Source organism: Lycorma delicatula, chromosome 6 (assembly GCF_047948215.1).
Source record: "Lycorma delicatula isolate Av1 chromosome 6, ASM4794821v1, whole genome shotgun sequence".
Classification (NCBI taxonomy): domain Eukaryota; kingdom Metazoa; phylum Arthropoda; class Insecta; order Hemiptera; family Fulgoridae; genus Lycorma; species Lycorma delicatula.
In genome coordinates, this window is record NC_134460.1 from 165,698,911 (window position 1) to 165,724,634 (window position 25,724).

At 35.3% G+C, this 25,724-nt stretch overlaps 1 protein-coding gene across 1 annotated transcript in view; it reads left to right on the forward strand.

The window, feature by feature from the left end:
• LOC142326973 (NEDD8 ultimate buster 1-like) overlaps positions 1 to 21,449 on the forward strand; it is a 62,884-nt gene extending 41,435 nt beyond the window's left edge. The window contains exon 7 of the mRNA XM_075369706.1: positions 21,344 to 21,449. Coding sequence (XP_075225821.1) covers positions 21,344 to 21,449 — 106 coding nt within the window. The remainder of the gene's footprint in view (positions 1 to 21,343) is intronic.
• Positions 21,450 to 25,724: the final 4,275 nt, after the last annotated feature.

Genomic DNA, 25,724 nt, shown 5'->3' on the forward strand with positions numbered 1-25,724 from the left:
GCTTTTATATTATCGACGAAGTAGCTTTGATCATTCAGCGTTAAGATGCGGTTGTCATATTCACGTAAAATATAATTTAAAAAAAAAAAAAGAACCTACATTGTTTTAATTTTTTTTTATTATAACGACATAGCAACTTTACAATCTGTTCAGCAAGATAATTGAACAATAAGTAAATAAGATCTATTTGAACTAACATTAAGCAGCCACAAACCCAGCGGCTTGTTTAATAATGAAATAGAAGAGCACTCTGTACGGCCAGACCGTAAAGTCACCTGATTGAAACGATAATGCAGATCAAGAATATTGTTCCTTAGCGATCTTGAAAAATCATCGATCGTGTTAACCAATAAATTGACCGCCAAATTATTCGGGTGACGATCAAACGATTTTGATACCGTAGGCTGATCAGAGAGATTTCCTGCCGAACGGTTCGAAATTTAAGATCATTATAATATATGAGGCTGTTGCTTATGTACTAAGGTATGTTTAGCGTTTTTCGCAATGTTTTTGTCTAGTTGCGTTCAAGTATGTCCAAATAGGCTTGAAAACTCATTTATAAATCGATAATTTACTTTCTCTATTTCCTATCCGCCAGTACTTGAGATCCAACTGATGTTTCGCCCAAATATTTGCAGTCCTGAGATCTCGGAATCGGAATAATGAAGATAGAAACAGTAGCACACACTGTTCCTTACTAAGGAACTTGACGCGCTTTGATTTTGTTTCGTTTATTATTTTTTTTCCACCGCGTAAGCCAAGATATAATCTTGAATAAAACGAGACGCAGTAGTCGGATTTTCTTAGAAAGTAAGAATTTTCATCGTCAGCAAACGTTGCTACTGTGACATCTGCCGTAATCGGCAAGTATTAATTAAAAAACTGAAGAATTTTTTTTTCATTTCATTTTCTTGTCATCATCATTAACTTACTATTGTTTTTGTAGCAAAATCATATAATATTGATAACGTTACTGACAAAACCTAGCTTACATTTTAACTTTGCTACCGTTGTCGGGATCTCGTACACAAGAAAAGCTGTGAAGAATTTTAAATGGAGAATTTTTTTCGATTTTTGAGTTCCGTTAAAAATACCCTCTTGGCATTTTTGAAATTTCCACCATTTTGTCAATAAGGCGGCCAACAACTTAATTTTTTTTAATGGAATCCTTTCCCGATTTTTATCGTACTTTTAGATACGACATATAATATTATAACATGTTTTTATTTTTTTACATTTTCCCTTAATCACAACCGTTCAGGAGCTACATCTCTTCTCCTGTTGTACCTATTGAGGGTATAAGGATGATTCAAAATGAACTTCACAACTTTAAAAGCGTATAAAAATTTATGTAGATAACACTTACAGATTCGGTTTAAGTCTCATTTCATAGAAAAATACATCAAGTTTGTCATCCGACGTTCACTTTGGTTCGATGCGGCTTCCATTTGTGGTGCGACATACATCCCACCTGAAGTGAAAGTTTTCTCCCGGATTTCAGCTAACCCGGTGAAATGAGATCGTACTGAAATTTTTAGTATGTTAATTAAGGGACAAAATTAGTGAATTTTTATGGCTTTTTACTTGAGAAATTGAATAAAATAGGTTCCAGAATCTTATATGCAGTAGTTTCTGAAAAATCTGGCGTGAAATTCAGTAAATTGGAGTAAAAACGCCTTTTTTTATGTTCGACGTACGATAATTTTGTTAAATGGGTAATAAACGCATAAAACCTTTAAAAAAACTTGTAGAAAATTTAATTCTGAACAAAATAGTGTAAGATAAGTGAATAAAACAAAAAAGTATCTATACGAACATGTTTGTTCATATAGAATAATTAAAGGGCAATTTTGTATATAGTATAATTTTGTTTTAAATTTTCGTAAACATACATATATATAGCCTATAAGATTCCTGGTAACGTAAGGATTCCGACACGAGAGTCACACATCTACATCGGTTCAGCCATTGAGCTGTTTCGGTGGAACAAATATACATACAAACATAGGAGTATATACATCCTAAATACATTACAGTCCTTTTTGGACAGTCGTGTAAAAACACTAGTAAGACAATTTAATACGTATGAGATACGAGGTTTGCGAATCATTCAGAACGAAGCGTTGAGATGCGAGTTATTCAAAAACAACCCGTTTGTCTGATAATTTTTTCAAATTTTTTAAATTTATATAAAAATATATATACGAGGTGCAATAATAAAGTAATGAGACTGATTTTTCTTTGCAAGATGTGGCAACCCTGCAGCTTGGGTAGGCACACCATCTTTGACCTTGGTCTATAAGCTACTTCTAGTCCAAGCGGCACATTGATGCAACTGCTCGGTCGTGAGTTGTGCTGTAATAAGTGAACACGTGTTTGTGTTTCTCGGCACAGAAATGAAACCGCAAAATATTGCGCGACGGTATGCCATTTCTTTTTGCGTTAAATCGGGTGAAAACGGGACGACAACTTACGGTAAGCTTCAGAAGGCTTTTGGAGAGGAGGTTATGTCAAGAGCTCAAGTTTTTCGGCGGCATAAAATTTTTGTGAAGGCAGAACGAATGTCGAGGATGAAGACCGCAGTGGACGACCGTCAACCTCACGGACAGATGTCAACTTGACCGGGGTGCGTGAAATCGTACGATCCGATCGAAGATTATCCGTGAAAATGATCGCAGAAGAACTCAACATCGATCGAGAAACGGTTCGTCCAATATTAACTGAAGATCTTGGTACGAGAAAGATTAGTGCAAAAATGGCCCCTAAAAATCTCACACAACAGCGAGAAACACGGAAAAATGTGGCAGCCGGTCTGTTAGAGCAAACGGAAATCGATCCACATTTGTTGAGCCGTGTTATCACTGGTGACGAAGGTTGGTTTTTTCAATACGATCCAGAGACAAAACGCCAAAATTCGCGATGGTGCTCAAAGGGATCACCCAGATCAAAAAAAGTTCGCATGTCAAAGTCAAAAGTGAAACGCATGCTTGTGTGCTTCTTCGATTCCAAGGGAATTGTTCATAAAGAGCGGGTGCCTCCTGGACAAACAGTTAACCGATATTTCTACAAATAAATTTTAGAAAGACTTCGTAAACGAGTTCTTCGTGTCCGTGCCAACATTGCTGATAATTGGATTCTGCATCACGATAATTCCATCCCATACTGCTCTGTCAGTACAGCAATTTTTAACCTCATACAGAAATTTTATCCACCTTTTTCCATCATACGTAGGTCATGTGAAAGTTCCAATTTTTCCGTATGTTTTTTTTACTGATCTGTGACTACGCCGTACGGTCATCAGAATATTTCAAAAACAAAATTGATATCTACAGTAAAAGTAAATTGAAATTTACAAAATTAAACAAATGTGTGCTCGTGCATATTTGTATGTACGAGTATATATATATATATATATATATATATAAGAAGGGACAGACTTATAAGCCACATATTAAGGTATTCTGGAATAGGAATAGTCGCCTTAATATTAGAGGGTCAGGTAGAAGGAAAAAATTGTGCAGGCAGGCAACGTTTGGAATATGTAAAACAAATTTTTAGGGATGTAGGATGTAGGGGGTTGACCGAAATGAAACGACTCGCACTAGGGAATCTTGGAGAGCTGCATCAAACCAGTCAAATGATTGAAGACAAAAAAAAAAAGTATATATATATATATATATATATGTCCACACACGCGCGCTAAACTATTCATCAAGAATCGAGTAGGCTGATTAACTATCTTCTTTTTGTTGTAGGCCATCGAATATGTTAGGTCAGGGTAAAACGATACCTATGGATGACAAACTGTGTGTAAGATAAAGTTCCACTTACCAACAATTATGAAAGTATATATCTGAGTACTTTCGGAGCCGTTCCTCCATCATCAGGAATTTCCCAAAAGATGTTATTTCAAATTCAAATGTATAACTCTGTTTAAAGTAAAATTGTTACGTTCACAATAGTCGGTCGGCAAGAAATAAAATTAAATTGTACGTCAATAAGAACGTAACGTCATGTTCGTGAGATGTTTGCGACTATTATGTCCATTTAATAGATAATTCCTGATGACGGTGTAACGGCTCCGAAAGTACTCCGATATATACTTTTAAAATGATCGGTCGGTGAAACATTATTTTATACAATCGTATTAATAGTAACGGTGCCAAACGCTTAGTAAATTAAATTTAAACCGTACAATATAATAGTAGACTCAAAATCGGTATAAACAGTTCGCCTACTAATGACAAACGGAAATCATTTCTTTCTAATTAAAAATGAGTACAACGATGAGGGTGTAAAAGGGAATACAAATAAAGTGAATACAATGTTTATTAATTTTCCGAAATCGTATTTCACCAGAAAACATAACGAGCTGGCCTAGTTATTCAGATTTCAGGAATACTGAAATATGAGCTCTGAACGTGACCGACTTTGAAACGAAGCGAATAAGTATACACTCGGATCGTTAGATTTAAAGTCTCCATTTAAAATCTACGGAATCATAAATATAACATCTACAAAGTACATTCTTTTTATTTACGAACCGATCACTAATACAGACACAAAAATCCATTTATTACTGGTGACTGGCGGCGTATTATTTTTTATTTTAGTAACTAAATCTTAACTCCTTTCCTTCAACGTAGGGATTTTTTAATTTAACATTTACGCCATTCATGTAATATCTATTTTATTATTAAAATATTCTGTTGAAAGTTTGACATAACGTGGGACCAGGGAAAATAACGTATGGAAAAATTGCATTTACCATGTGATTAGGATCACAGCTGTTTACGTCATTCTGCATTCATATTAAGCATGGCGGTAACAACCATGTATATTCTCACTATTATATTATATTATAGCGTCATTTTAATTTCCTAGCATCATAGCCGTGCTGAAAAAAGGAAAATACGGTTGGTAATCGGTCAAAAAATGATTTATGTGTTTTTTTCTTATATTTCTCAAATTTTCATGAGCCAGGGACCCCAAACAACAACAAATGAGGTTGTAATGTTTGTATACGTACGTGTATTGGCGTGTTTGAAGCTTAACAGTAACTTTTTGACCGGATAAACTGATTTTGATGAAATTTGACTCAGAGGCTCGTGTGTATGGGCGATTTGTTAGTAAACGTCTTTCTGAAAATTTTGCTAACTTAACTCCATTATATTAACCTCAATACATGCTTACAAGCTTACGTTCTTTAAAAAAATTTTGCCTCCCAATTTTTTCTTTTCTCAAAAATCGAAAAAACATATTTTTTTGTCTTCAAAACACAATTTTTTCAACCAACTGGGCAAATGGTTAGTGATAGCAAGAAACTTTACTTACGTTATCAGCCCTTATCTAAGGAATAGTAGGAACTTTCAACGAATTCGATATTTTACTTAATAACAAAGTTATAGCGAATTTTTTTTTCGAAAAAGCCCATTCCATTTCCACCCTCATGGTCCGATTTTTCCTATTAACGAACTCGACCAAGATTTTTAGACGAGTTATCTTTTTAAGGCTCAGTTTGAAAGTGATTGGCGCAAAATTACGGTAGTTATCTTGTTCCCAAAAAAGTGAAATATATATTGTATATATAAGCTTTTGAACTGACGGTGGTTTTGGGGTCTGGGGAATGAGAAACGCGAAGATATGTCGAAATTTTTCGGAAGTGGAGTCATGGTACCCCATTACATTAAGTAGCTGTCTTATGAAATCTACCTAAAAAATAAATAGTTAATAGCTCATGTCCATTAGGACACACTTTTATTCTATACAAACACATTCCAATAATTTATTTTCTGTAGTGAATTTTTTTGAGGTTAAGTCCATTTTGATTTTCTGTTGACTCAGCAAGTCGAGGGTCTTTTATGATCGATCCTGAACAGCATCAATATTCTCCGAGTATAAATATTTTGTATATTTTAGTTATCTATGTATATATCAACCCACCGGGTCGGTCTAGCGGTGAACGCGTCGTCACAAATCAGCCGATTTAGAAGTCGAGAGTTCCAGCGTTCAAGTTCTAGTAAATTCTGTTATTTTTACACGGATTTGAATTCTAGTTCGTGGATACCGGTGTTCTTTGGCGGTTGGGTTTCAATTAATCACACTTCTCAGAAATGATAGACCTGAGACTATACTTCATTTACAATCGTACATATCATCCTCATTCATCCTCTGAAGTCATACTTGAACGGTAATTCCTGGAAGATAAACAGGAAAAAGGAAGATATACAAACGTAAGAATTTCGAAATTTATTAAAAACAATTCGTTTATCAAAACTTGGCAGATTTTACTTTCTTTTTCTTTATTTTTTCTGTTTAGCCTCCTGGAATTACCGTTCAAGTATTACTTCAGAGAATGAATTAGAATGATATGTATGAGTGTAAATGAAGTGTAGTATTGTACAGTCTCAGTTCGACCACTCCTGAGATGTGTGTTTAATTGAAATCCAACCGCCAAAGAACACCGGTATCCTCGATTTAGTATTCAAATCCGTGTAAAAATAACCGATTTTACTAGGACTTGAACGCTGGAACTCTCGACTTCCAAATCAACCTTTAGAGGGAAGAATCATTCCCTCTTCCCCTTTTTTCGATTTTTCCCCTTTTCCCCTCGTGTAAATCGGTCCAGTAGTTTTTGAATCTATAGCGGACACACATATCGGAAACATTGAAATGGAATCGTAAAATATTTCTTATAGCGTGTGTTACTTTTACGTCCAACAGATAGCGTTGTTTTTCAAAAAAAAAAAAACATTTTACCCGTCACAGATGTAACATCTTAGGTATATAAATAGTAGGTATACAAAAACACGCGATTACTCGGATGCAACGTTGTGTGAAAATTTCAAAGCAATTGCTGAAGAACTTTCGGAGATATAAGATTTTGAACAAACGAACATCACGTTTTTGTTTATATAGACAACTGGTTACCCGTACTTCGGAAAGGTAAAAATGTATTTTACCCGGTTCTTAGTGTTACTCGACAAATACCACTTCAAGGTGACCGTATTTCGTTTCTTATATTTTTAATTTTTTAATTACTTTTATTTTTTTAGCCAAGTAACTGGAGCAGATGTAGCCAGTCGTATCGGACAAACAATAACAGTTGCTACGTTGGTTGAACCGTTGCGTTATATATCGTCTCACCCTTCAAAAATTTTCAAAAACCCGAAAATGGTTTTTAGATATTTATCGGAACAGTATTTGGAAGCTCCAATCTAGTGAATATCGTGTTTAGTATAGTCGGGAATGGGGAAAATTTGTAATAAGTGTTAAGTGTAATAATTTTGAAAAATCTAGAAATTGTTTCTTTTTTTTAGATATGTACATGAAAATTAAGCACTCCAAAACTCAAGTTGATATCTTCATCTCTTACCGAAAAGTTAAAAAAAAAAATAGCCGTTTTTGAAAAAAAATTCAGAAATCAATTTTAGCTCTTTAAACTTGTAATTTCGAAAAATCTAGATGTTAGCTTTTAGATATTCATTTGAAAATTAGACGTATTAAAAATCAAGTTGATACCTTAATTTATTACCAAGAAATTATAAAAAAGTAAATTTCATTGTTATTACATTTTAAACATAAACACTCTGAATTTCAAAAAATTATTCTTAGTGTGCTCTTCCGAAAAAGAACGTTTATTATTTAAAATTTTCAATAATTTATCTTTAGTAGTTTTTACTGGGCGTTAATGATGAATCAATCGATTAGGTACAGTCAATGTTTTACAGATACAGATATTATTTATATGGTAAATGAAAATTGTTTTCCAAAATAATAATAATAATAATAATAAATAAATAAATAATTTTTAGTTAAATATATTACAAAAATTAATTTTTATTGAATAATTTAATAATTATTTGACCTCTTGAAAAAAAGATTTATTAATTTAAAAATATAATTTTATTTTCCTTCTCTTGAAATAAAGTAATAAAAACAATTTGTTATGTACATCTGGAACTCGGCTAACAAGATGAGTCAACAGTTGTATAGTTAAGAACGAAGATGACCGATTGTACGCGGAAGGGAACGAATGTAACAAACAGCCGACTCGGTCTAGTTAGTCATCGCTGGATATACAACGAAGTACGTGTAGTTAAATAAGGTACGTTTATTGATATATATATATATATATATATATATATATATATATATATATATATATTTCATAATTTCAACTCTTCTATTTTTTTTTGTTTGTTAATATTTAAAGGTTTTTTTTTATTGTAACAGTAAGATGTACACTTTTTTGTCTGTATTTCATGATGTGTATGTTGCGCGTGTTTATGTGAGTGTGTGTGTGTGTGTGTGTGTGTGTGTGTATGTGTGTGTGTGTGTGTGTGTATGTGTGTGTGTGTGTGTGTGTGTGTGTGTGTGTGTGTGTGTGTGTGTGTGTGTGTGTGTGTGTGTGTGTGTGTGTGTGTGTGTGTGTGTGTGTGTGTGCGCGCGCGTCCACGTGTGTATATAGTCAAAAATCAAATTATTTATACTACTTATTTGTTGTATCCCCAACTATTACTTTGCATACCCCCCGGAACTGAGTACGCGTACACCACTTTCGAGACCACTGCTCTAAAGCTGTGGTGAAGAAAGAAATTATGGTAATAAGTCAAAAAATGTGGTATGGGTTATTTCACATTTCTTTACGTTTCATCACCCAGGAACCCCAGAAAACCTAATTAACTGTTGAGGGGAGGGGGTAATGTTCATACGTATATAAGTGCGTCTGTTGGCGTGTCGGAAGCTTAATAATTTTTGAATGGATAAATAGAGTTTGATGAAATTTTGTATAGAGATTCGTATGTTAGAGAATTTATTGGTAGAAGTTTTGGATCAACACCTCCGATGTGGTGGGGGCGGGCGGGGGCGGGGGGTTGAGGGTTCATTTTTCAAAATTTTGTAAACATAATGACACCGCTTTATAATAATTTCAGTACTTACCTGAGCGCAAGTATTTGTAAAATATATGCCATATTTTACAAATTTTGCCCCCTTCCCCAAAAATCGTAAAAAAATAATATTTTATTTATCGCATATTTTTACTTTCCCGTCTAGATAGCTTTAGAATGAAAAGCATTGTAAACGTTCTAATTTCGGCATATGCGGTTTTCACCGGATCTTAACGTTTTGACACCTAACGAACCCGAAAAACCGAATAGAAATTTTTACGGATGTTGATGTACATGTGTTAGGTGTCGGCCGCTAAATAACCTTATATTTACAGAACTACTGGACCGATTTTGACCAAACTTGGTCAGATTAATTCTATACATGGGGGATTTATGCCGTTGAATTTTCAACTTAAAACGTCAAAGAGGTGGGGCTATAGAGAAAGATCACCCTCAGTATTTCGAGATATCGCCTAATTACGGTCATATTTTTCTTAGGAGCGTTTGTTTACGATTAAAAAATTAAAACGATTTGGGAAATCGCATCTTACCTCAAAAAATGTTATTGTAGTCGTACGCTATGTTCTGACGCCATAGGTGAGCGGCAGAATTAAATAAACGAATAAGATTTAAAGTTTTGTAATTAAATATATTTAAAAATGTACTTGTTCTGGCCGGGCGAACTCGATCACCCGGTTGATACGGTGTCTGGTGCGTAAAGCCTCACGGCTACGCCGACCGTACAAGCTAAATTTGTTGTAAGTCGTGAAATTATATTAGTTGGTACCGCCATATCCGCGCAAATTAAATACGCTATGGGCACGCGGTTTCGTTAGAACAATTAAATTAAATAAACGAAGAAATATTATATTTTAATAAAACGATAAATATATTTTAATTAAATGTAATTAACAAGCTATATATCCACCTTACCGGCAAATAAGTGTTAAATCTTCGAGATCTTTCGGTCTTTTTTGTAACCATCATCAGGAGTTAAAAAAAATTTATCTCCGGTCCCGGAGATAAAAAAAATTGGAATAACCAATTTTTATTTAAATTTATACTACTGAATGATACAATTTAATTTTGATAGATACGATCATCACGAGTTCTATTTCACAGAACGAGTAGAATGATTTATTTATTAAGATTTATCAAAGCCTTCGTTGTATTAATCTTTTATTTTTAAGATACTTTTTACGGTTATATGTAGAACTCTTTTCAAAAATTTGATTTACAATACGGTAAATTCGTATTACGTGTTTGTTTTACGTATAAATATGCCCGGTTACGCGTATATTCACACGCACGCACACAACGCGCGCGCACATTAACACAAAATATATATAAATCTTTGATACCGTATTCAAACTTTTTTATGCATAGCTTAGTTGTTATATAAAATCAAATAAATTATTTTTTTTAATTTATATTTTAAAAAATATAATGGAAGTATTTCATCACGTACATATACGATTCAGGATAAAATATTAATCCGGTGATTAAAAAAAAAATGAATAAATATTAATAAAAAAATTCATCTGTAAATCTCATTTATCTATTATTATTTTTTTGTGTGATTTATTGACTGTACTCTGCATACAAATGGCTTATAATTTAATCTACATATGAAAACTTATTTTTTTTAAAGCTATTTTTATCGCGTAATCGAAAAATTGTGTGTGTAATAGATATTTCATGCAAAAGAATTGTATTAAAAAAAAAAAAAACATGAAATAAAAAAAAACAAAAAATTGCATATTTTTCCTGGGGTTTATTTTTAATTTTATTTTACTAATGTGTACGTTGCAACCTGTTTAACTAGTGAACAATAAGCAATCCCCCACGGTAAAATGAGATGAGGATATCTATGATATGTAAATGAAGTATAATCTGGTACAGACTCAGGCCGACCGTTACTAAGACGAGCGGGTAATTGAATCTTACCACCGAAGTACGGTTGACACAATTCCTGACAGGCCGTTTGGTCTTTCGTTCGTACCTGTCTGGACGAAGAAGAGCTGAAGACCCCTTCTGCCCCTACTGTCGGGAGTTAGACACGCCGGAGCACGTGATATTCCAGTGCCTCGGTATGACGAGGAACGCCGCGACTGTACTGCCGTAACTGGGCATCTCGAGATGGGGGACCATCGTTGGAACGATGTTACAAAGTTCGACACTTAGACGTGTTTTATAATATCGTGAAGCGAGAAAGGGTTAGCGACGGCTACGTACAAAGCTGCCCTTTGCCCGTTCTTACACGGGTAGGCGGTGGTGATGAAGGGCAGGTACTCTCGTCCGCTGAGCTAAAAGACTGAATCCCGGCGGGGCGGTCCCTTTGAGGGTGTCCCTGTTAGAGGCAAAGCGCAAAGGTCCAAGTCCTGGTTGCTGGATGACGGTAGCCGGGAACGGCATAGCCGGGCCTGGCGTTTCCCTCATCTGGCGGATAGAGGCAAAGGCATCTCCCGGAACCGTGTTCATCCTTAATCGGGGGGTCTGGTTTCGGGAGGCAGAGTTAAAAAAAACTACCAAAGTACACCGGTATCCAATTTTTAGTATAAAATCCGTATTAAAGTAATAAACGTTTATAGGAGTAGTATATATTGTGGAGGTTGTGCTTGAATTCTCAGGACCGGTCGGCAGACAATTTAAGCAGAACCTGAACGTCGTTTTCGCGATACATTAAAGAACGATTTTATAATACATTAAATAACCAGTTATCGAGAACATTTTTTCATGAATATATTGAATACATTAAAGAACGATTTACATTACATTAAATAATCAACCCAGAATATTGAAACAAAATTATACGACTACATTAAAGAATGATTTATACTAAATGCGCTTTACTTATACAATTTTGATTATTTATTTTTAATGTTAATAAATAAGATTATCTATCAAGGCAGTTTTCAATGTTAAAGTCAGATCTATGACGTCATGGGGAATCCCAATCTTTTACATGGCTATATATACATAGAGTGAATGCTAACATCAATAACATATATCGCTTGGTTTGTATATATATAGAGTGGCTTTTTCCCGACCTTTAAATCGGCCGAATTCAGTAGACAGACAAAGAGCGTCCCTATGGCAGCTGTTGACCATAGGTGATCGTCGAACGGTTCGGCCATCCTTATATCGTCTAAAGCATAAATATATTTATATTTTTTTAGACGAGCCACAGCCCGGAGAGAGCAGTCGTCCAGACTGTGGGTAGAGTTTGCAATTTCAATCGATCAACTTACTTAAGACGTGCACACTGTTTTAGAGAAAAAGTTACATATACGCAGCATTTACAGGAAGAAATCACATATTTCACATTCTTTCGCAATCACAATTTTCTTATTGACGATTCATTATTGTATATGTTACTGAAAAACATTTGCAAAAACGAAAAAATAAAATATATTCATCGTTAACAGAAACATTATAAAAAATTAATTATAATTAAATATAAACATTATATTTTTTGTTAATGTTAAATTATCTAACAGCGCGGCCTTGATGATAAATTTATCTGTATGTTAGTCATTCATACGAATTAAGTAACAGATTATTGTCTCAGACCAGTCGAGCCAAAACCCTTATCATTACGTTCGGTTTCATCTAATGTTTCGCTTTCCGTCCACGATATGCGTTTGTATTTCGATATTACCATTTGCGCGATTCTCATTCCTCTTTGCACTGTAAATTCTTTATCGCTCAAATTTATAAGACCGATTTTAATTTCACCGCGATAATCAGCATCGACTGTACCCGGTGAATTCACAACAGTAATGCCATAGCTCATAGCCATACCCGATCTAGGCCTTATTTGCGCTTCATACTTTTTAGGCAGCGATATAGCAATGCCGGTCGCGATTATTTTTATTTCACCCGGCTTTAAAATAGTATCGATCGTTGAAACTAAATCTAAACCGGCGCTTTGTTCGGTAGCGTATTTAGGAAAATCAACGAAATTATTCAATTTCTTAATTTTAAAAATTTCCATTTGAAATCTATATTGTAAAATAAATAATTCAATGCAAATAATCTATCGAGGGAAAAAATTATTTATTTATCTATTGTATATGTTCCTTCAGATTTGTGATATGCTGCAAAATACCGATTAAACGGTAGAAATGTAAGTCATTCATACAAATAACATAATAAAGCGTATGCATGACATCATGGGGATTCCCTGGTCTGTAGCATTAACCTTTGTTCGCGCAAAATAAATAATACAAAACTAAAAATCTATCGATGGCAAAAAAATGAAAATAAAAATATCTGCGACCTTTCACTTGTTATTCTTGCTTTATCGCTTTACCAGTCAGCGGAGAATACGCGATTACATTATCGTATATCAATAAACAGTATGCTACTGTATTTGGTTTAAAATTCTCTTCCGCTTCAACTTTAATCTTCAAATCGATTACACCAATCTTTACGGATTCATTTTGACGCGAGCAGTCGATCACATACAGAGGGTATTTGGTTTTGTAATCTGAAAACGTGTACGGTGAATCTATATTTTTATAATATGATTTTTGAAAATTAATAAACATTCTATACATCAACGCTTGATTCCCTCGTAAATCTTCATACGGATATTTATTCGAATTAATCATTACACAAATATTTTTAACGTTACACGAATCGAATTCTGACGCGTCCTTCATGGCTTTATCTTTCCTATCGGTTTGAAAACCTACAATAACATAACGCGGTTTATCAATTTGCGACAACGTTGTCACATTCCATATAAAAGAATTCGTTTGAGGAACCGCCGTATTTTCATGAAGGTCCCACGCTCTGAACGCCATACGCACATCTTTATTTTGATCTCTTATTTTAGCTAATTCCAATTCATATTCGGGTGCCACCTTGAGGTACGGAACAACCCACACGATGTCTGTTAATTCTATCTTAGATTTATGGTCGGAAGCCGTAGCGCATATCGCGTTTACATCGCTATCAAAACGTCTCAACGCCGATTCCTGTCTGTTGTTTATGATTATTTTTTTATAGTCTTCAGCGAAACCCAACAGCATCGATAACGGTACGCGTAAATTAAAATTACCATTTTCATCTAAATGGACTTTATTTTTTCCACTAATCCATCCCGCTATTTCGGCAGATGTCAACGTAGAATTTGTCATTGAAAGAGCGTTTTTCATAACCGTTGTCACGCCTACATTTCTCACCGAAGCTACTTCTTGCGCGTTAATAAGATATCGTATATCCTGGAATAAGAAGGCCACACAAAAATTAACTAATTCTGAAGTAGTTGATTTTTTTCCGTCTGCTCCGACGAGTTTACCGGAAACAATCAAATAACTTTCACCCGGAACGGTATACACGTCTGGTTGATTTATAGGGATTTTAATCTCCTTTTCGATTTTATTCGCTAAGGAATAGTGATTGTGAAATTGATTATATGTTAGGGACTCATCTGAACGCGCTATTTTGTTAACTGTTAAATAATTCATCTCTATAGAGAAAGTTTAATTTTTTTTATTTCAATAACGTAATGGTGCTTTTAAGTTTCCTGTCGACGATTTCAAAACCTAAAGATTTTAATTTTTAACGCTTTCTTCGGTCAATTTGTAACGTTTTTTAACATTAATTTCATCATCACTTTCAACTACTAGCGGCATGTCTATCTAAAATAACAAAATAAAAATCCAAATTACAATATTATATTCAGAAACTCCGATGGGTCCTTGATTCTTTCAATACTAACATCGTGTTTACTCGTTCACCACGCAAATTCAATAAATTATCATTTTCATCGGTCAACGATATAACTAAATCGTAAATTGCTCTCACATCTACCGGTAGAAATTCAATATAGGGAGGATATTCTTCAATCATATCACCCGGATCTACACTCAGCGGAAACTCATATAAAATGCGGTCTTGATTTTCATTTCTATAACTGCCCGAAATAATGTTACATTTCACGCGTACTATATTCACGGAAGCGATATTTATTATTTCATCCGAAAGATGCGTTGCATTCGCTTTCAGAATTATCGGCCCGTAGCCCAACAGCCTGCCGATACTGCAATCTGTATCCGACAGGTCTATCCATACGGTGCTTTTAATTTCACACTGTAACGTATTTGGGTTAGCTCGCAATGTGATGGTTTGATTAATTTTATTCATTTTATTCTGTATATAGTTACTGATATCTTCAATTTCGTAACTGCCCGTTGGTATTGTTATGTATTGCTTTTTTGTCAACACATAATTCTTATTTTCATCTTTTTTGACATCCTATTCCAAAGCGAAACAAAATTTATTATTTTTGTTTTCCTCGACGTTCGGGATAGTGTTGGCTGTCATCAACCATTTGAGACCCGATTCGTATTGGCCTTTTGAAAGATCGATCGGAGGAAAAAATGATTTTTTAATCATCGAACTGTTACCGTCAATCGATAATAGACACGACATATCTATTTAGAAAAAATAAAAAACAAAAAACGTATAATTTATTCGGATAAAAATTCTAAACATAATCGACCGCAAATCACATCATCATCGGTCTGATATCTATTGTAGTTGTACGTTACGTTAGAGTTTCTGAAATAATTCATCAGTTCTGGAGGCGGATGCGCATCGCCTATGCTATCAAAATAATCTACGTTTTTGTCGATTTTTAGGAAACAAACCCAATGCGTACCGCGGCCGTTTGAAGTGTCTAAATTCACTATCGAGCATTCATTTTTCCAAATCATTTTCGGTAAAGCGTCCAACATAAAAACACCGCGGAAGTGTGGAATTTTCAATTGTTTCACGTATTAATCATTTCGTGATCGTACAAAGCGCGATTTGGTATTGAATCGATTATTATTTATTTTTTTTTTTCTTAGCCGTACCGCTGCCTTTCTTCAATCTCAATCGACCGCCAAATTTGGATTTAAGTTTCATCGCGTTAGTTACTGCGTAGGGTGCGACCACACGTTTCCAAGCCCGTTCGGCAAGCGCTTTATCGGCTTGTGATCTTGTTTTATTATCTGAATATTTCGAATATGCTATATCGTGCAGTTTACACGCCTCATCTAATTTTTTTAAGCCTCTATCACCACGCTTCAACCTCTTATCCAAATTCGTGCCCGGACCGCAATAATTGTAACCTGGTATATGAGCTTCAAACGGTAATAAATCTACAGCCTTATTGATTACTGACCCGATTATACCGCGTCCGCCTTTTTTCTTGGAAATATTTTTCTTCTTCACCTTCATATCTCTCTATATAAAAAAAATTATTTTTTCATTCAAATAAATTATTCATCATGACGAACCAAATTTATTTTTATGCCATCATTATTGTTTTTGTTAATCGCTTCCAAAATTTCCTTAATGGCCGTCTCTTTTGTTTTAAGCTTGATGTTTTCATCATTTATAAATCGTAAAGTATCGTTAGCAAGCCTTTCCATTTCATCTTCTATGTATTTTCTAATAACCTCATCGTATGCCTTTAATCTTTCTAAACCTATAGACTTTTCATACAGATGGATTGTGTATTCATCAAACATAGTTTTGCTTCGACGCAGATTCAACGCGTCCGCATCATCGACAGGATCGGACACGTTACACAACCTATGATTTTTTATATCGTAATTTCCATCGGTTGTGATGGGGAAACCCGACGAAATTTGTTTGGCATGTTTCAAATTCATCGCATCCGAATCACCGATAGGATCGGACACGTTGCACAATCTATGGTGATTTATATCATAATTTCCATCACTAGTCGACGAAAAACCTTCCCCAGGAGGCCCTCGTTTTCTCGCTGTTCGACGTCCATTACGACCTAATCTTAATCGTGACATTTCTATATTTGCAAAAATTAAAATTAAAAACAAATAATCTATTCTTCAAATTCAACTTGTTTCAATTCTTTAATATGGTTATCAGTTCGTTAGAAACGCCCTTGTTTCCAGCGTCATATTCGCCTACAAGAGTATGCAATCTAGCTACCAGATCGTTTGGATCGTGCCAATATAAATAGACCGGATTATAATTGAGTTGCGCGTGCAACAGGCCGGTGCCGCTGAACGATGACGATGGTGTCTTATATGGTGAAATTGATTTGACGGGTCTTTTTGAAGGGAACAGTTTTCTGATGACTTCGTTGTATTTGAAAGATTTATTCGTTTTTACTGCGCCGGCGTCCGTCAAGTGAGCACCGGTACGCTTCAACATTTCACCGTAAGTTTGCATATCTGCCGTGTGAACTTTTCTCAGATCTGGATTTTTAAACAACAACAGCTCGAGAACGCCCGGTGTGGCCGAATATATCATCTCTCCCAAATGGATTTTATCACCGACAAATTCAATTTTAATATCGCCCGATGTAGCCGTATCTGTATTTTTATCGTATTTCACACCGTTTACATGATCTAGAGATACTTTTGGACCGGTCTTCAACATTTGTTTGTATGGTTTTATAGCTTCTGAATAATCTTCACCTGTAATTGTTTCTTGCGTCTCAGAAATTTGTGTAGATGGAGTGTCTGGCAAAATATGTATATATTTAACAAGCTCTTTGTCACCTTCATACGCAGTTTGAGTTTGTTCACATGGTAGGGTTGTTTGTTGAGATAACATTGTAGAAGAAGCTACATCTTCTTCATCATCTGAATGTTCTAAATCTTGTTCCAATAAACTCTGTTCACATCTCTCTTCATGTCTGTCTAAATTACTCATCAGTCTATCGCCCAATTCGCGTCCTACTCTATCTATATCAATTTCTCCATCGGTCAGAGGTAGAGGAGACGGTTTTGGTTTATCTATTTTTTCTCTAATTTGTTGGATCGGTTCGATTATCGGTTTGAAACGTTTAGCAAATAAAGCTTCCTCTTCGGCTAAACCCAACATGAAAGCCGCACGTTTACGTTTAAAATCTTTATTCAATCTATCAATTTCCATCATTTGTTTCTCCTTCTTATACGTTGTTCTATATATAAAAAAATTAAAAACTGAAACAAATAATCTATTCGCGTTCAATATAGCATCGCTGCGTTCAACGCTGCGTTCGACGGTGCGTTCAATATAGCATCGCTGCGTTCAATCGATGATCGTAGATACTCTTTAATCGAATCAGGTAGGGAAGAAGTCTACCCTGGATTAATATTTTTTCTAATTATCTAATTTTACGGTTTTACTTACTATTTCATTAAAATTAATTATCTTCTGGTCCGCTACTTTTCGGTATTTTGCACCGCTAAGCCTTTTGCGTCCATCCATTTTTTTTGGTTAAAATAACATAACCAAACTTAACTTTAGACCAAAAGTATACTAACTGAACTAAGTACTTAGAAAATAAATGCGCTAGAATATCCTAGGATTTTAACTAAAGCAAGTTACATTTTTAAAAAAATTAATGTAAACGTTTTACATAAAAGAACTTTCACTGAAACAGCAGAATGGCAGGAAAATCGCCATGGCGCAACAAGACACCAGATACCTGACTGTCAGCTTCAACAGACGACAGACTTGAGCGCTCGCCACGGCCGTACTCGTACTTCGCTTGCTGCCGTCCTCCTCAACAGATTTACGTATAAGGCAATCGTTCATTTACTGACTTCATATGCTTGCTGGCAAAAAACAACGTTGTGCCACAACTGAACTGCCGCAATTATCGTGCTTTAGACTACTATTAAAATAAATATTGCGTGTATTTCCTGATGAATGTACTTTTTTAATGTTTGATTTAATATTTAAAAAAATATATTTTAGGAGCGGCTAAAACGTAGTCACCTTCCAGCCAATATCATGTCGGCTAGCAGTCCTCAGCATTGATGGCTCTATCAGGACCCACATCCTGTCAGTCCGTGCCCCTGCTGAAACAAGCTTCGATCCAGCCAAGAATGAATTCTATACTCAGCCCCAACACACGCTGGATTTAATCCAAACAATTGAGATGATCATTCTGGCCGGCGATTTCAATGCCCGCGTCGGTACGAATAGGCTTGGATGGAAGCTAACAAAGGGCAACTTCAGGCATGAAATCGACAACAATGGCCTTCGCTTATTGCCCTTCGCAGCATAAAATAATCTGGTTGTAGGAAATAGGATCTTCCAACATCCACTCAAGCACCAAATCACTTGGCAAAATCAATCTGGCATTGACTCTGCAGCGTCGGGCTATGTTCTGAAAAGTTCTCGATTCCGGTAATCGCTTCAGGATATGCGTGCCATGCGAGGACTAGACTGTGGATCTGAACACTACCTAATTCGGCCCAAAATACATGTTCGCCTTCATCGCGCCATGCGCAAGTCACTACCCATAGCCAGACTGAACTGGTCGTGATCAACCAACGATTGAAGAAGTTAAAGCAGCAATAAGGACATTGAAGAATGGAAAAGTACCGGGAGTGGATGACGTCACAGCGGAGGCGATCAAAGCTGTAGGAGACATTCTGTTTTACCGACTCCACACGCTATTTCAGTCGATCCGGCTCATAGAGTATGTACCTTCCACATGGAAGAAAGCCTTCATCATACCGATCCGTAAAAAGCGGGACAGTCAAAATTGCAAAAACTACCGTGACATCAGTCTCCTTTCAATCATCGGCAAAGTCTTTATGAAAGTCATTCAAGTGGGACTGCAGAAAAATCGTGAACAGACGAGCCGTGAAGAGGAAACTGGATTTCGGCCGCATCGTGGCTGATGTGATGAGTTCTTCGCCATCCGCCAGCTGATGGAAGAAAAAAATCAAGTGCGGAATACGAACAGTTGTTGCGTTCATCGACTTCAAGTCAGCATTCGACCGGTCTGCACTGTGGAATGCACTGAAAGCCGAACACGTACCCCAGGAAACCGTTCGCTTTATTCCAAGCATCATGCAACGGATCAACCGGCTGTGTGCGAATCCGAAACGAATTATCTAATTCGTTTTCCATTCAAACAGGAGTTTGCCAGGGGGATGTCATCTCTCCGCTACTATTAAACATTTTAATCGACGCTATAATGAAAAAAGCATTTGCAGAGAGGTGTGGAGTACAGTATGATAAGGATAACTATCTAACCGACCTGATGTTTGCAGTCGGCAGCGCCATATTTGCTGCCAGTGATGCCGAGATATTTCGTATGAGATCTCCAGTGTAGCAGAGTCCTTTGGACCGAGGATCAATGTTGACGAAACGAAGGTACTAAAAACTGACGGCTCAAAGTCCATCGTTTACCTCGGAGGAGCTGAGATCGAACAGATACAATAATTCACATATCTCGGATCGCCGGTCCAGTAAAACAAAGCGGCATCTACAGCTGAAATCCACGCCAGGATCGGGCAGGCAGCTACAGCTTTCGTCTCGCTAAAATGGTGCCTACGAAAGCGAGCAAAGATTACCATGCAGACAAAAATCCGCCTCTTCTGCACGCTTATCATCCTAATTCTGCTCTACGGATCAGAAATTTAGACCCTCTTCCAAACAGACTTGAACCGGCTACAGGGTTTCCAAATGCGGTGCCTGCATCTGATCATACGGGTCTAGCTTTACGACCGCATCCGAAATGAAGTCATCAGATCACCAGATGCGGGCAGGAACCGACAGTCGAAGAGCAGATCCAATTGCGGAGGCTGAGACGGCTTGGTCAACTGCGTACCGGATGGATCCAGATCGCTTGCCGCACAGACTCCTCTGTAGGCGACTTGCTACAATTCAAAGAGCTGCACCAAAGAAAATCTGGATAAAACAAATTGCAGATGACCTGAGGAATCGGCGAGTTGATCTCGACCAGGCCAGGATCATCGCTATAGACGGGAAAGCACGGAAAAGTGTTGTGAACAAAGTTCGGAAAAGTGCGGCACTCACAGCATCGTACCGGTTGCGCGGCCAGTCTCTTCCTCCAGTCGCCAGCTAGGGATCAAAGAAAAAGAAGAAAAGATATTTTTGTTATTACAAGTTAACCCCTGTAGCTTTATAATTTTTTTCAGAACAGTGTCGACCTTCTTGCGATGTTTATGATAATTCTATCCCGTAAATAGTTACTACCAATACGGGTGTTGATTTTTTAACAGGCGATCTAATAATAAACGATATTTTTTAATTTGGAAGTTAAAAACCGTATAGATATTTTATGTGAATCATAAAACAAACAATTTTTTGTCTGTTTACATAAGTAAAACAAATGTAAAAGAAAATTATTTAGCCGAACCTAACTTTAGATTCCTTTTTATTTAATAAAACTATCGAAAAAAAAGCATACCTTAATTAGTAATATGTTAATCGTCGGGCACTGTCGGCTCAAATATAGAAATACAAAGAGAATAAAACATTTATTGACGTGTAATAGCAGCGCATTTATTGCTTCTGCTATCGCAACATCTTAAAACTGTATTTTCAAACCTACATAGTGGGATGTAATACTTTTATGTGATTTTTAGACAGGTCTACCGGTTGAAGCGTGAAAAGGTTTATAATTTATTACTTATGTATTTTTCTCTTTTCAGTGATATGGCGGAAAGAAAGAGTTTCAAAACGAGCGCATTTGTGAAAAAATATAAACTTGGAAAACCAATCGCCGGGAATTATTTTGTAGCAAAATCGGCAAAATAATTTATGTATTTTTAATTTTGTAAAGATAATAATGTAATATAATAATGCAAATTTTGATCGCTGATTTTTGTCACCTAAATTATTATATATTGTGAGATTTTGCAAGTTAAAAATAAATAAAAATGATTTATTTTATTAATACAGTACATATATTTAAAAAAATTATTTTATAATTTGCAATAAAAGTAGGTTTTTACTTACTTGTACAAAGTATAGGAAGTATTGTGATGGAGAAAAATTTCGGTTTTCAGATTTCAACGGAAATATTCATTTTACCATCCCTAAATCCATTTTGACTAGTTTCGGCATGACGTCTGTACGTACGTACGTATAGAACTTCAACCGTTGCCTTGAAAAGGACTGATCCCCGCTGATTTTAGCTACGAGCCGCTACTGATAATGAAAATGTGAAGAGCGGTTGGCGAAGCCGGTTAAGAGATTCAGATCTATCTTATCAGTACTAACCACCCAGGCTGTGAATAAGGGAAAAACTGTTTCGTACTCGTATACCTGTATTAAAAAAGTAAAATTAAGTAAAAGGCTTTAGTAAAGTTTTTAGTAAAAAAAATAACATTTTTATTTAAAGTTTTCAGTTTAATAATTAGTAATGTTTAAAATTATTTAAGAGGCATTTAAATAACAATCGTAATGTGTAGTACGTGACTTATCGGTTATTTGCTTAACTATCATTTCAGTTTATTAATGTACCGCATAAATACGTTGGCCGTACTACCAATTAATTCTTAAAAATAAGCAGAAACGGGTAAATTTTTTTATTAAAAGAAATATGCCAAAATCAGGATTTTTAAATCCAACACTAATTTGTAAGTAATCATCATTCGCCATGTTTCAGTATAATTATGTAAATAATTCTAAACGACAGTATATTTTTAAATATAGATTTAAAAAAATTATCGTCACCAACCGACCAGCCGATCGGCATTCGGAAACGATTTTATTAGATATATGATTTTTGCTTTTAATTCTTACTTCGATAAAAAATTTATATAAAAAAGAGTATTTGGCTAAAGGAAAAACGTTGAATGATGTGTCAGGTAATTAGATATAGTTTTTAAATTAAGTTATTTTTGTGAAAAAAAAAAATTATTTGCGGTATATGAACGCGAACAACAAATTTATCTAAACGAATCGCATTATAAAAACATTTTTTGATAGGATAGGAAAAATTCAATGTACAGATAATATAAATTTTTTTAAAATTATAATTCATAAATGCGACGTAAAAGAGGTAACTTGAACCGGTCGGTGAAGGCGTTTTGATCGGTACGAGTGTAACACTGATTTATCTTAAAACTCGTTTGTTTTCTGAGGCGTGCACAGTCACGAACGGTGTTGTCAAAGTTAGACTAGGCGCGGGATTCGCGGTTTCGGTTAGTTAGTCTGAGGAAATCATGCTAGGTCGGATGTGAAGATGTCCGTTTGAGGCCTACGTGAAGGCAAAATTTGATTTGTATTTTACCGATACGATGTCTGCCGAGGCATTTACATCGGTGGGATCCCGACCGAGGCCTGGCTGACGACTGAGAGAAGTAATCGGTTAGAGGATCTCAGGGCTCGAAACGGAGGGGGTGGTGCGGCGACCGGTAACGTCACAAGGTGGATGTCTTCCCCCTACCGGGTTGGTGAAGGCATACAGAATTTAAAGCCGTAAAAAAACGAAATTTTAATTTGCGTTTTGCATTTTTTATTTATACAATTAAATTTCTCTAAAATTGTAACTAGGGTAAAAGTAATGAAATACCAAAAACATTTTATATCGGTTTGATGGTTTTCGGTAAATAGAATTACTTGACAGACCTGTGATCTATGTAGACTGTTGTACCTTAACCCTCTTACAAAAAGGAAATATTTTATTCGACGGAATCAGAAAGTACATTCTACGCTCGACTATTCGAATTTCAAACCTTATAAAAACACAAAACTCCCCGTCCGATTTTCGAAAACAAGCCGAATCAAAATTAACGTAATTTCATTCTGCGTTTGATGATGTTAAACGTACTTTAAAATTCATTTTTAAATGTATATTTTTGCTGTCATAATGGAAAAGGGCACCGGTTTTTTAGTCTTCTGTCGCGTAGCTTGATTTCAATCGCTTGTCGTAAAAAACTACTCTTACGAATCTCGCTCAAAGTTTTATACAAGCCCGTACAATTAATTTATCACCTCTTAAACTTCAGGTCGCATCTTTAACAGTTTACGAATCGTTTTTCGGTTTATATCTCCGTAAATAATGAATAAGTCAATTTTCCACTTCGACTGCATCGCGTTGGAACGTAAAGGAGTATTGCGATGACGAAAAATTTCGTTTTTCAAATTTCAACGGAAATATACACTTTGACCATCCCTGAATCCATTTTGACTAGTTCGGCGTGACGTCTGTACGCACGTATGTAAGTATGTATGTATGTATGTATGTATGTACGTACGTACGTATGTATCTCGCATAACTCAAAAACGATTAGCCGTAGGGTATTGAAATGTTTGATTTAGGACTGTTGTAACATCTATTTGTGCACCTCTCTTTTGATTGCAATCGACTGGACCAAAAGTGTCCAAAAAAGCTCAAACTACAAAAAAAAACTGGATTTTGGACTTTTTCTTAACCGCAGTAATAAACCCTCATTCAGAGAGAGCTTTTCAGCGATATATCATAAGCGGTACTTATTTTCATCGGTTCAAAGTTATAGACAAGTAAAATGTTAATTAATGAAATATTTGGATCTTACACGGGGAAGGCGGTTTAAATCAGACTTTTTCTTCTTTTTTTTAATTTAAATATATCGATTCATTAATAATTATTAACCTCTGATTGTAAAAAATAATCGATACGATAAATATAATTTAATAATAACAATAACAAAAAAAAGGATGAAAAAATATCACAAGTTATTTATAAAATAAAATTTTATGTACATTTTCATTAAAAAAAAATGTGTATATGAAATTTAATAGGCGTACAAGGAAGTCATGTGGTTCCCACATCAGATTTTTTCTGTCTCCGGAGCCACCGTAAGGTATATGTGTTAAAATAAATGAAACGTAGTCGTGTACGCTCTCAGGTCGACCGTTCCTGAGATGTGTGGTTAATTGAAACCCGACCGTCAAAGAACACCGGTATCCACGATCTAGTAGTATTCAAATCCATATAAAATTATGTAACTACCTTTACTAGGATTTGAACGTTGGAACTCTCGACTTGGAAATCGGCTGATTTGCGATGCCGCTAGACCAACCCGGTGGGTGGCTTGTATATAGTATTGAGCCAAAATATCTGCAGCCATGTCGTTACCAACCTAACCGAAAATATCGTGCTTGGCTGACACCTGTAGTACGGCTAATGTAAACTGCAGAACTAACATTCGTCAAAATTAAACTATTTCGTAATACACCTCATTAATACGTAATTTAGAAATAATTATTATGAATTCGTTAATTAATATATTTAGTTGATATTAAAATCAAAATACGATCTTAAAATAAGGTACTTTATCTATAGCATAAACTACACGTATTACTTAAAATCCAAATTTATCCGATAAAATGCGAAATTAATTAATAAAGTACGATGACTAAGTACGTTATTGTAATAGAAAACAAAATAATTAGGTAGTGTAATATTTAAAAACATATTTTCTGCCGATTAATTACAACTATTATCAACTATTTCATAAATTTTATTATAATAGTAAAATATTTTACTGCAATTACCCTACAACGAAACGGTAAGAAAATGATACGGTTTTATTTATCACCTATCACTTAACTATTAGCACTACGTTAACGATTAAGGATAATAAAAAAGTATTAATCAAGGCTATCCGCTCGAGTGATCATGTCGTAAGGAAGAAAGAAGATGACAGGAGAACAAAGAAAACAAACGAATTTGAACAGCGTTCCCTTAATACCATTTTGGTGTTACACCAAAATGTAACAAAAATGCCAAACAATGCCTACTCGTTCTCGTAACCTCAGTAGATGTTATTTTTTCCTAAGGAAGTTCCTAAATCCAAAGTGTACGTAAATAGACCCCTAATTTGGATGAACTTCAGAAGACTATAAGAAAGGAAAATGCTACCGTAACGCAAACGGTTGTGTTTTATGAGAGATTTGGTGAAAGGCTTGAAGTATGTCTAATGAAAAATATACGTCTTCTGGATGACGTCATTTTCAAAAGTTAAACTTTATTTTTTCATATCTTTTGTATAATCGAGAAATGGACGTATATATACGTCCGAATTAGGTTAATTTTAACAA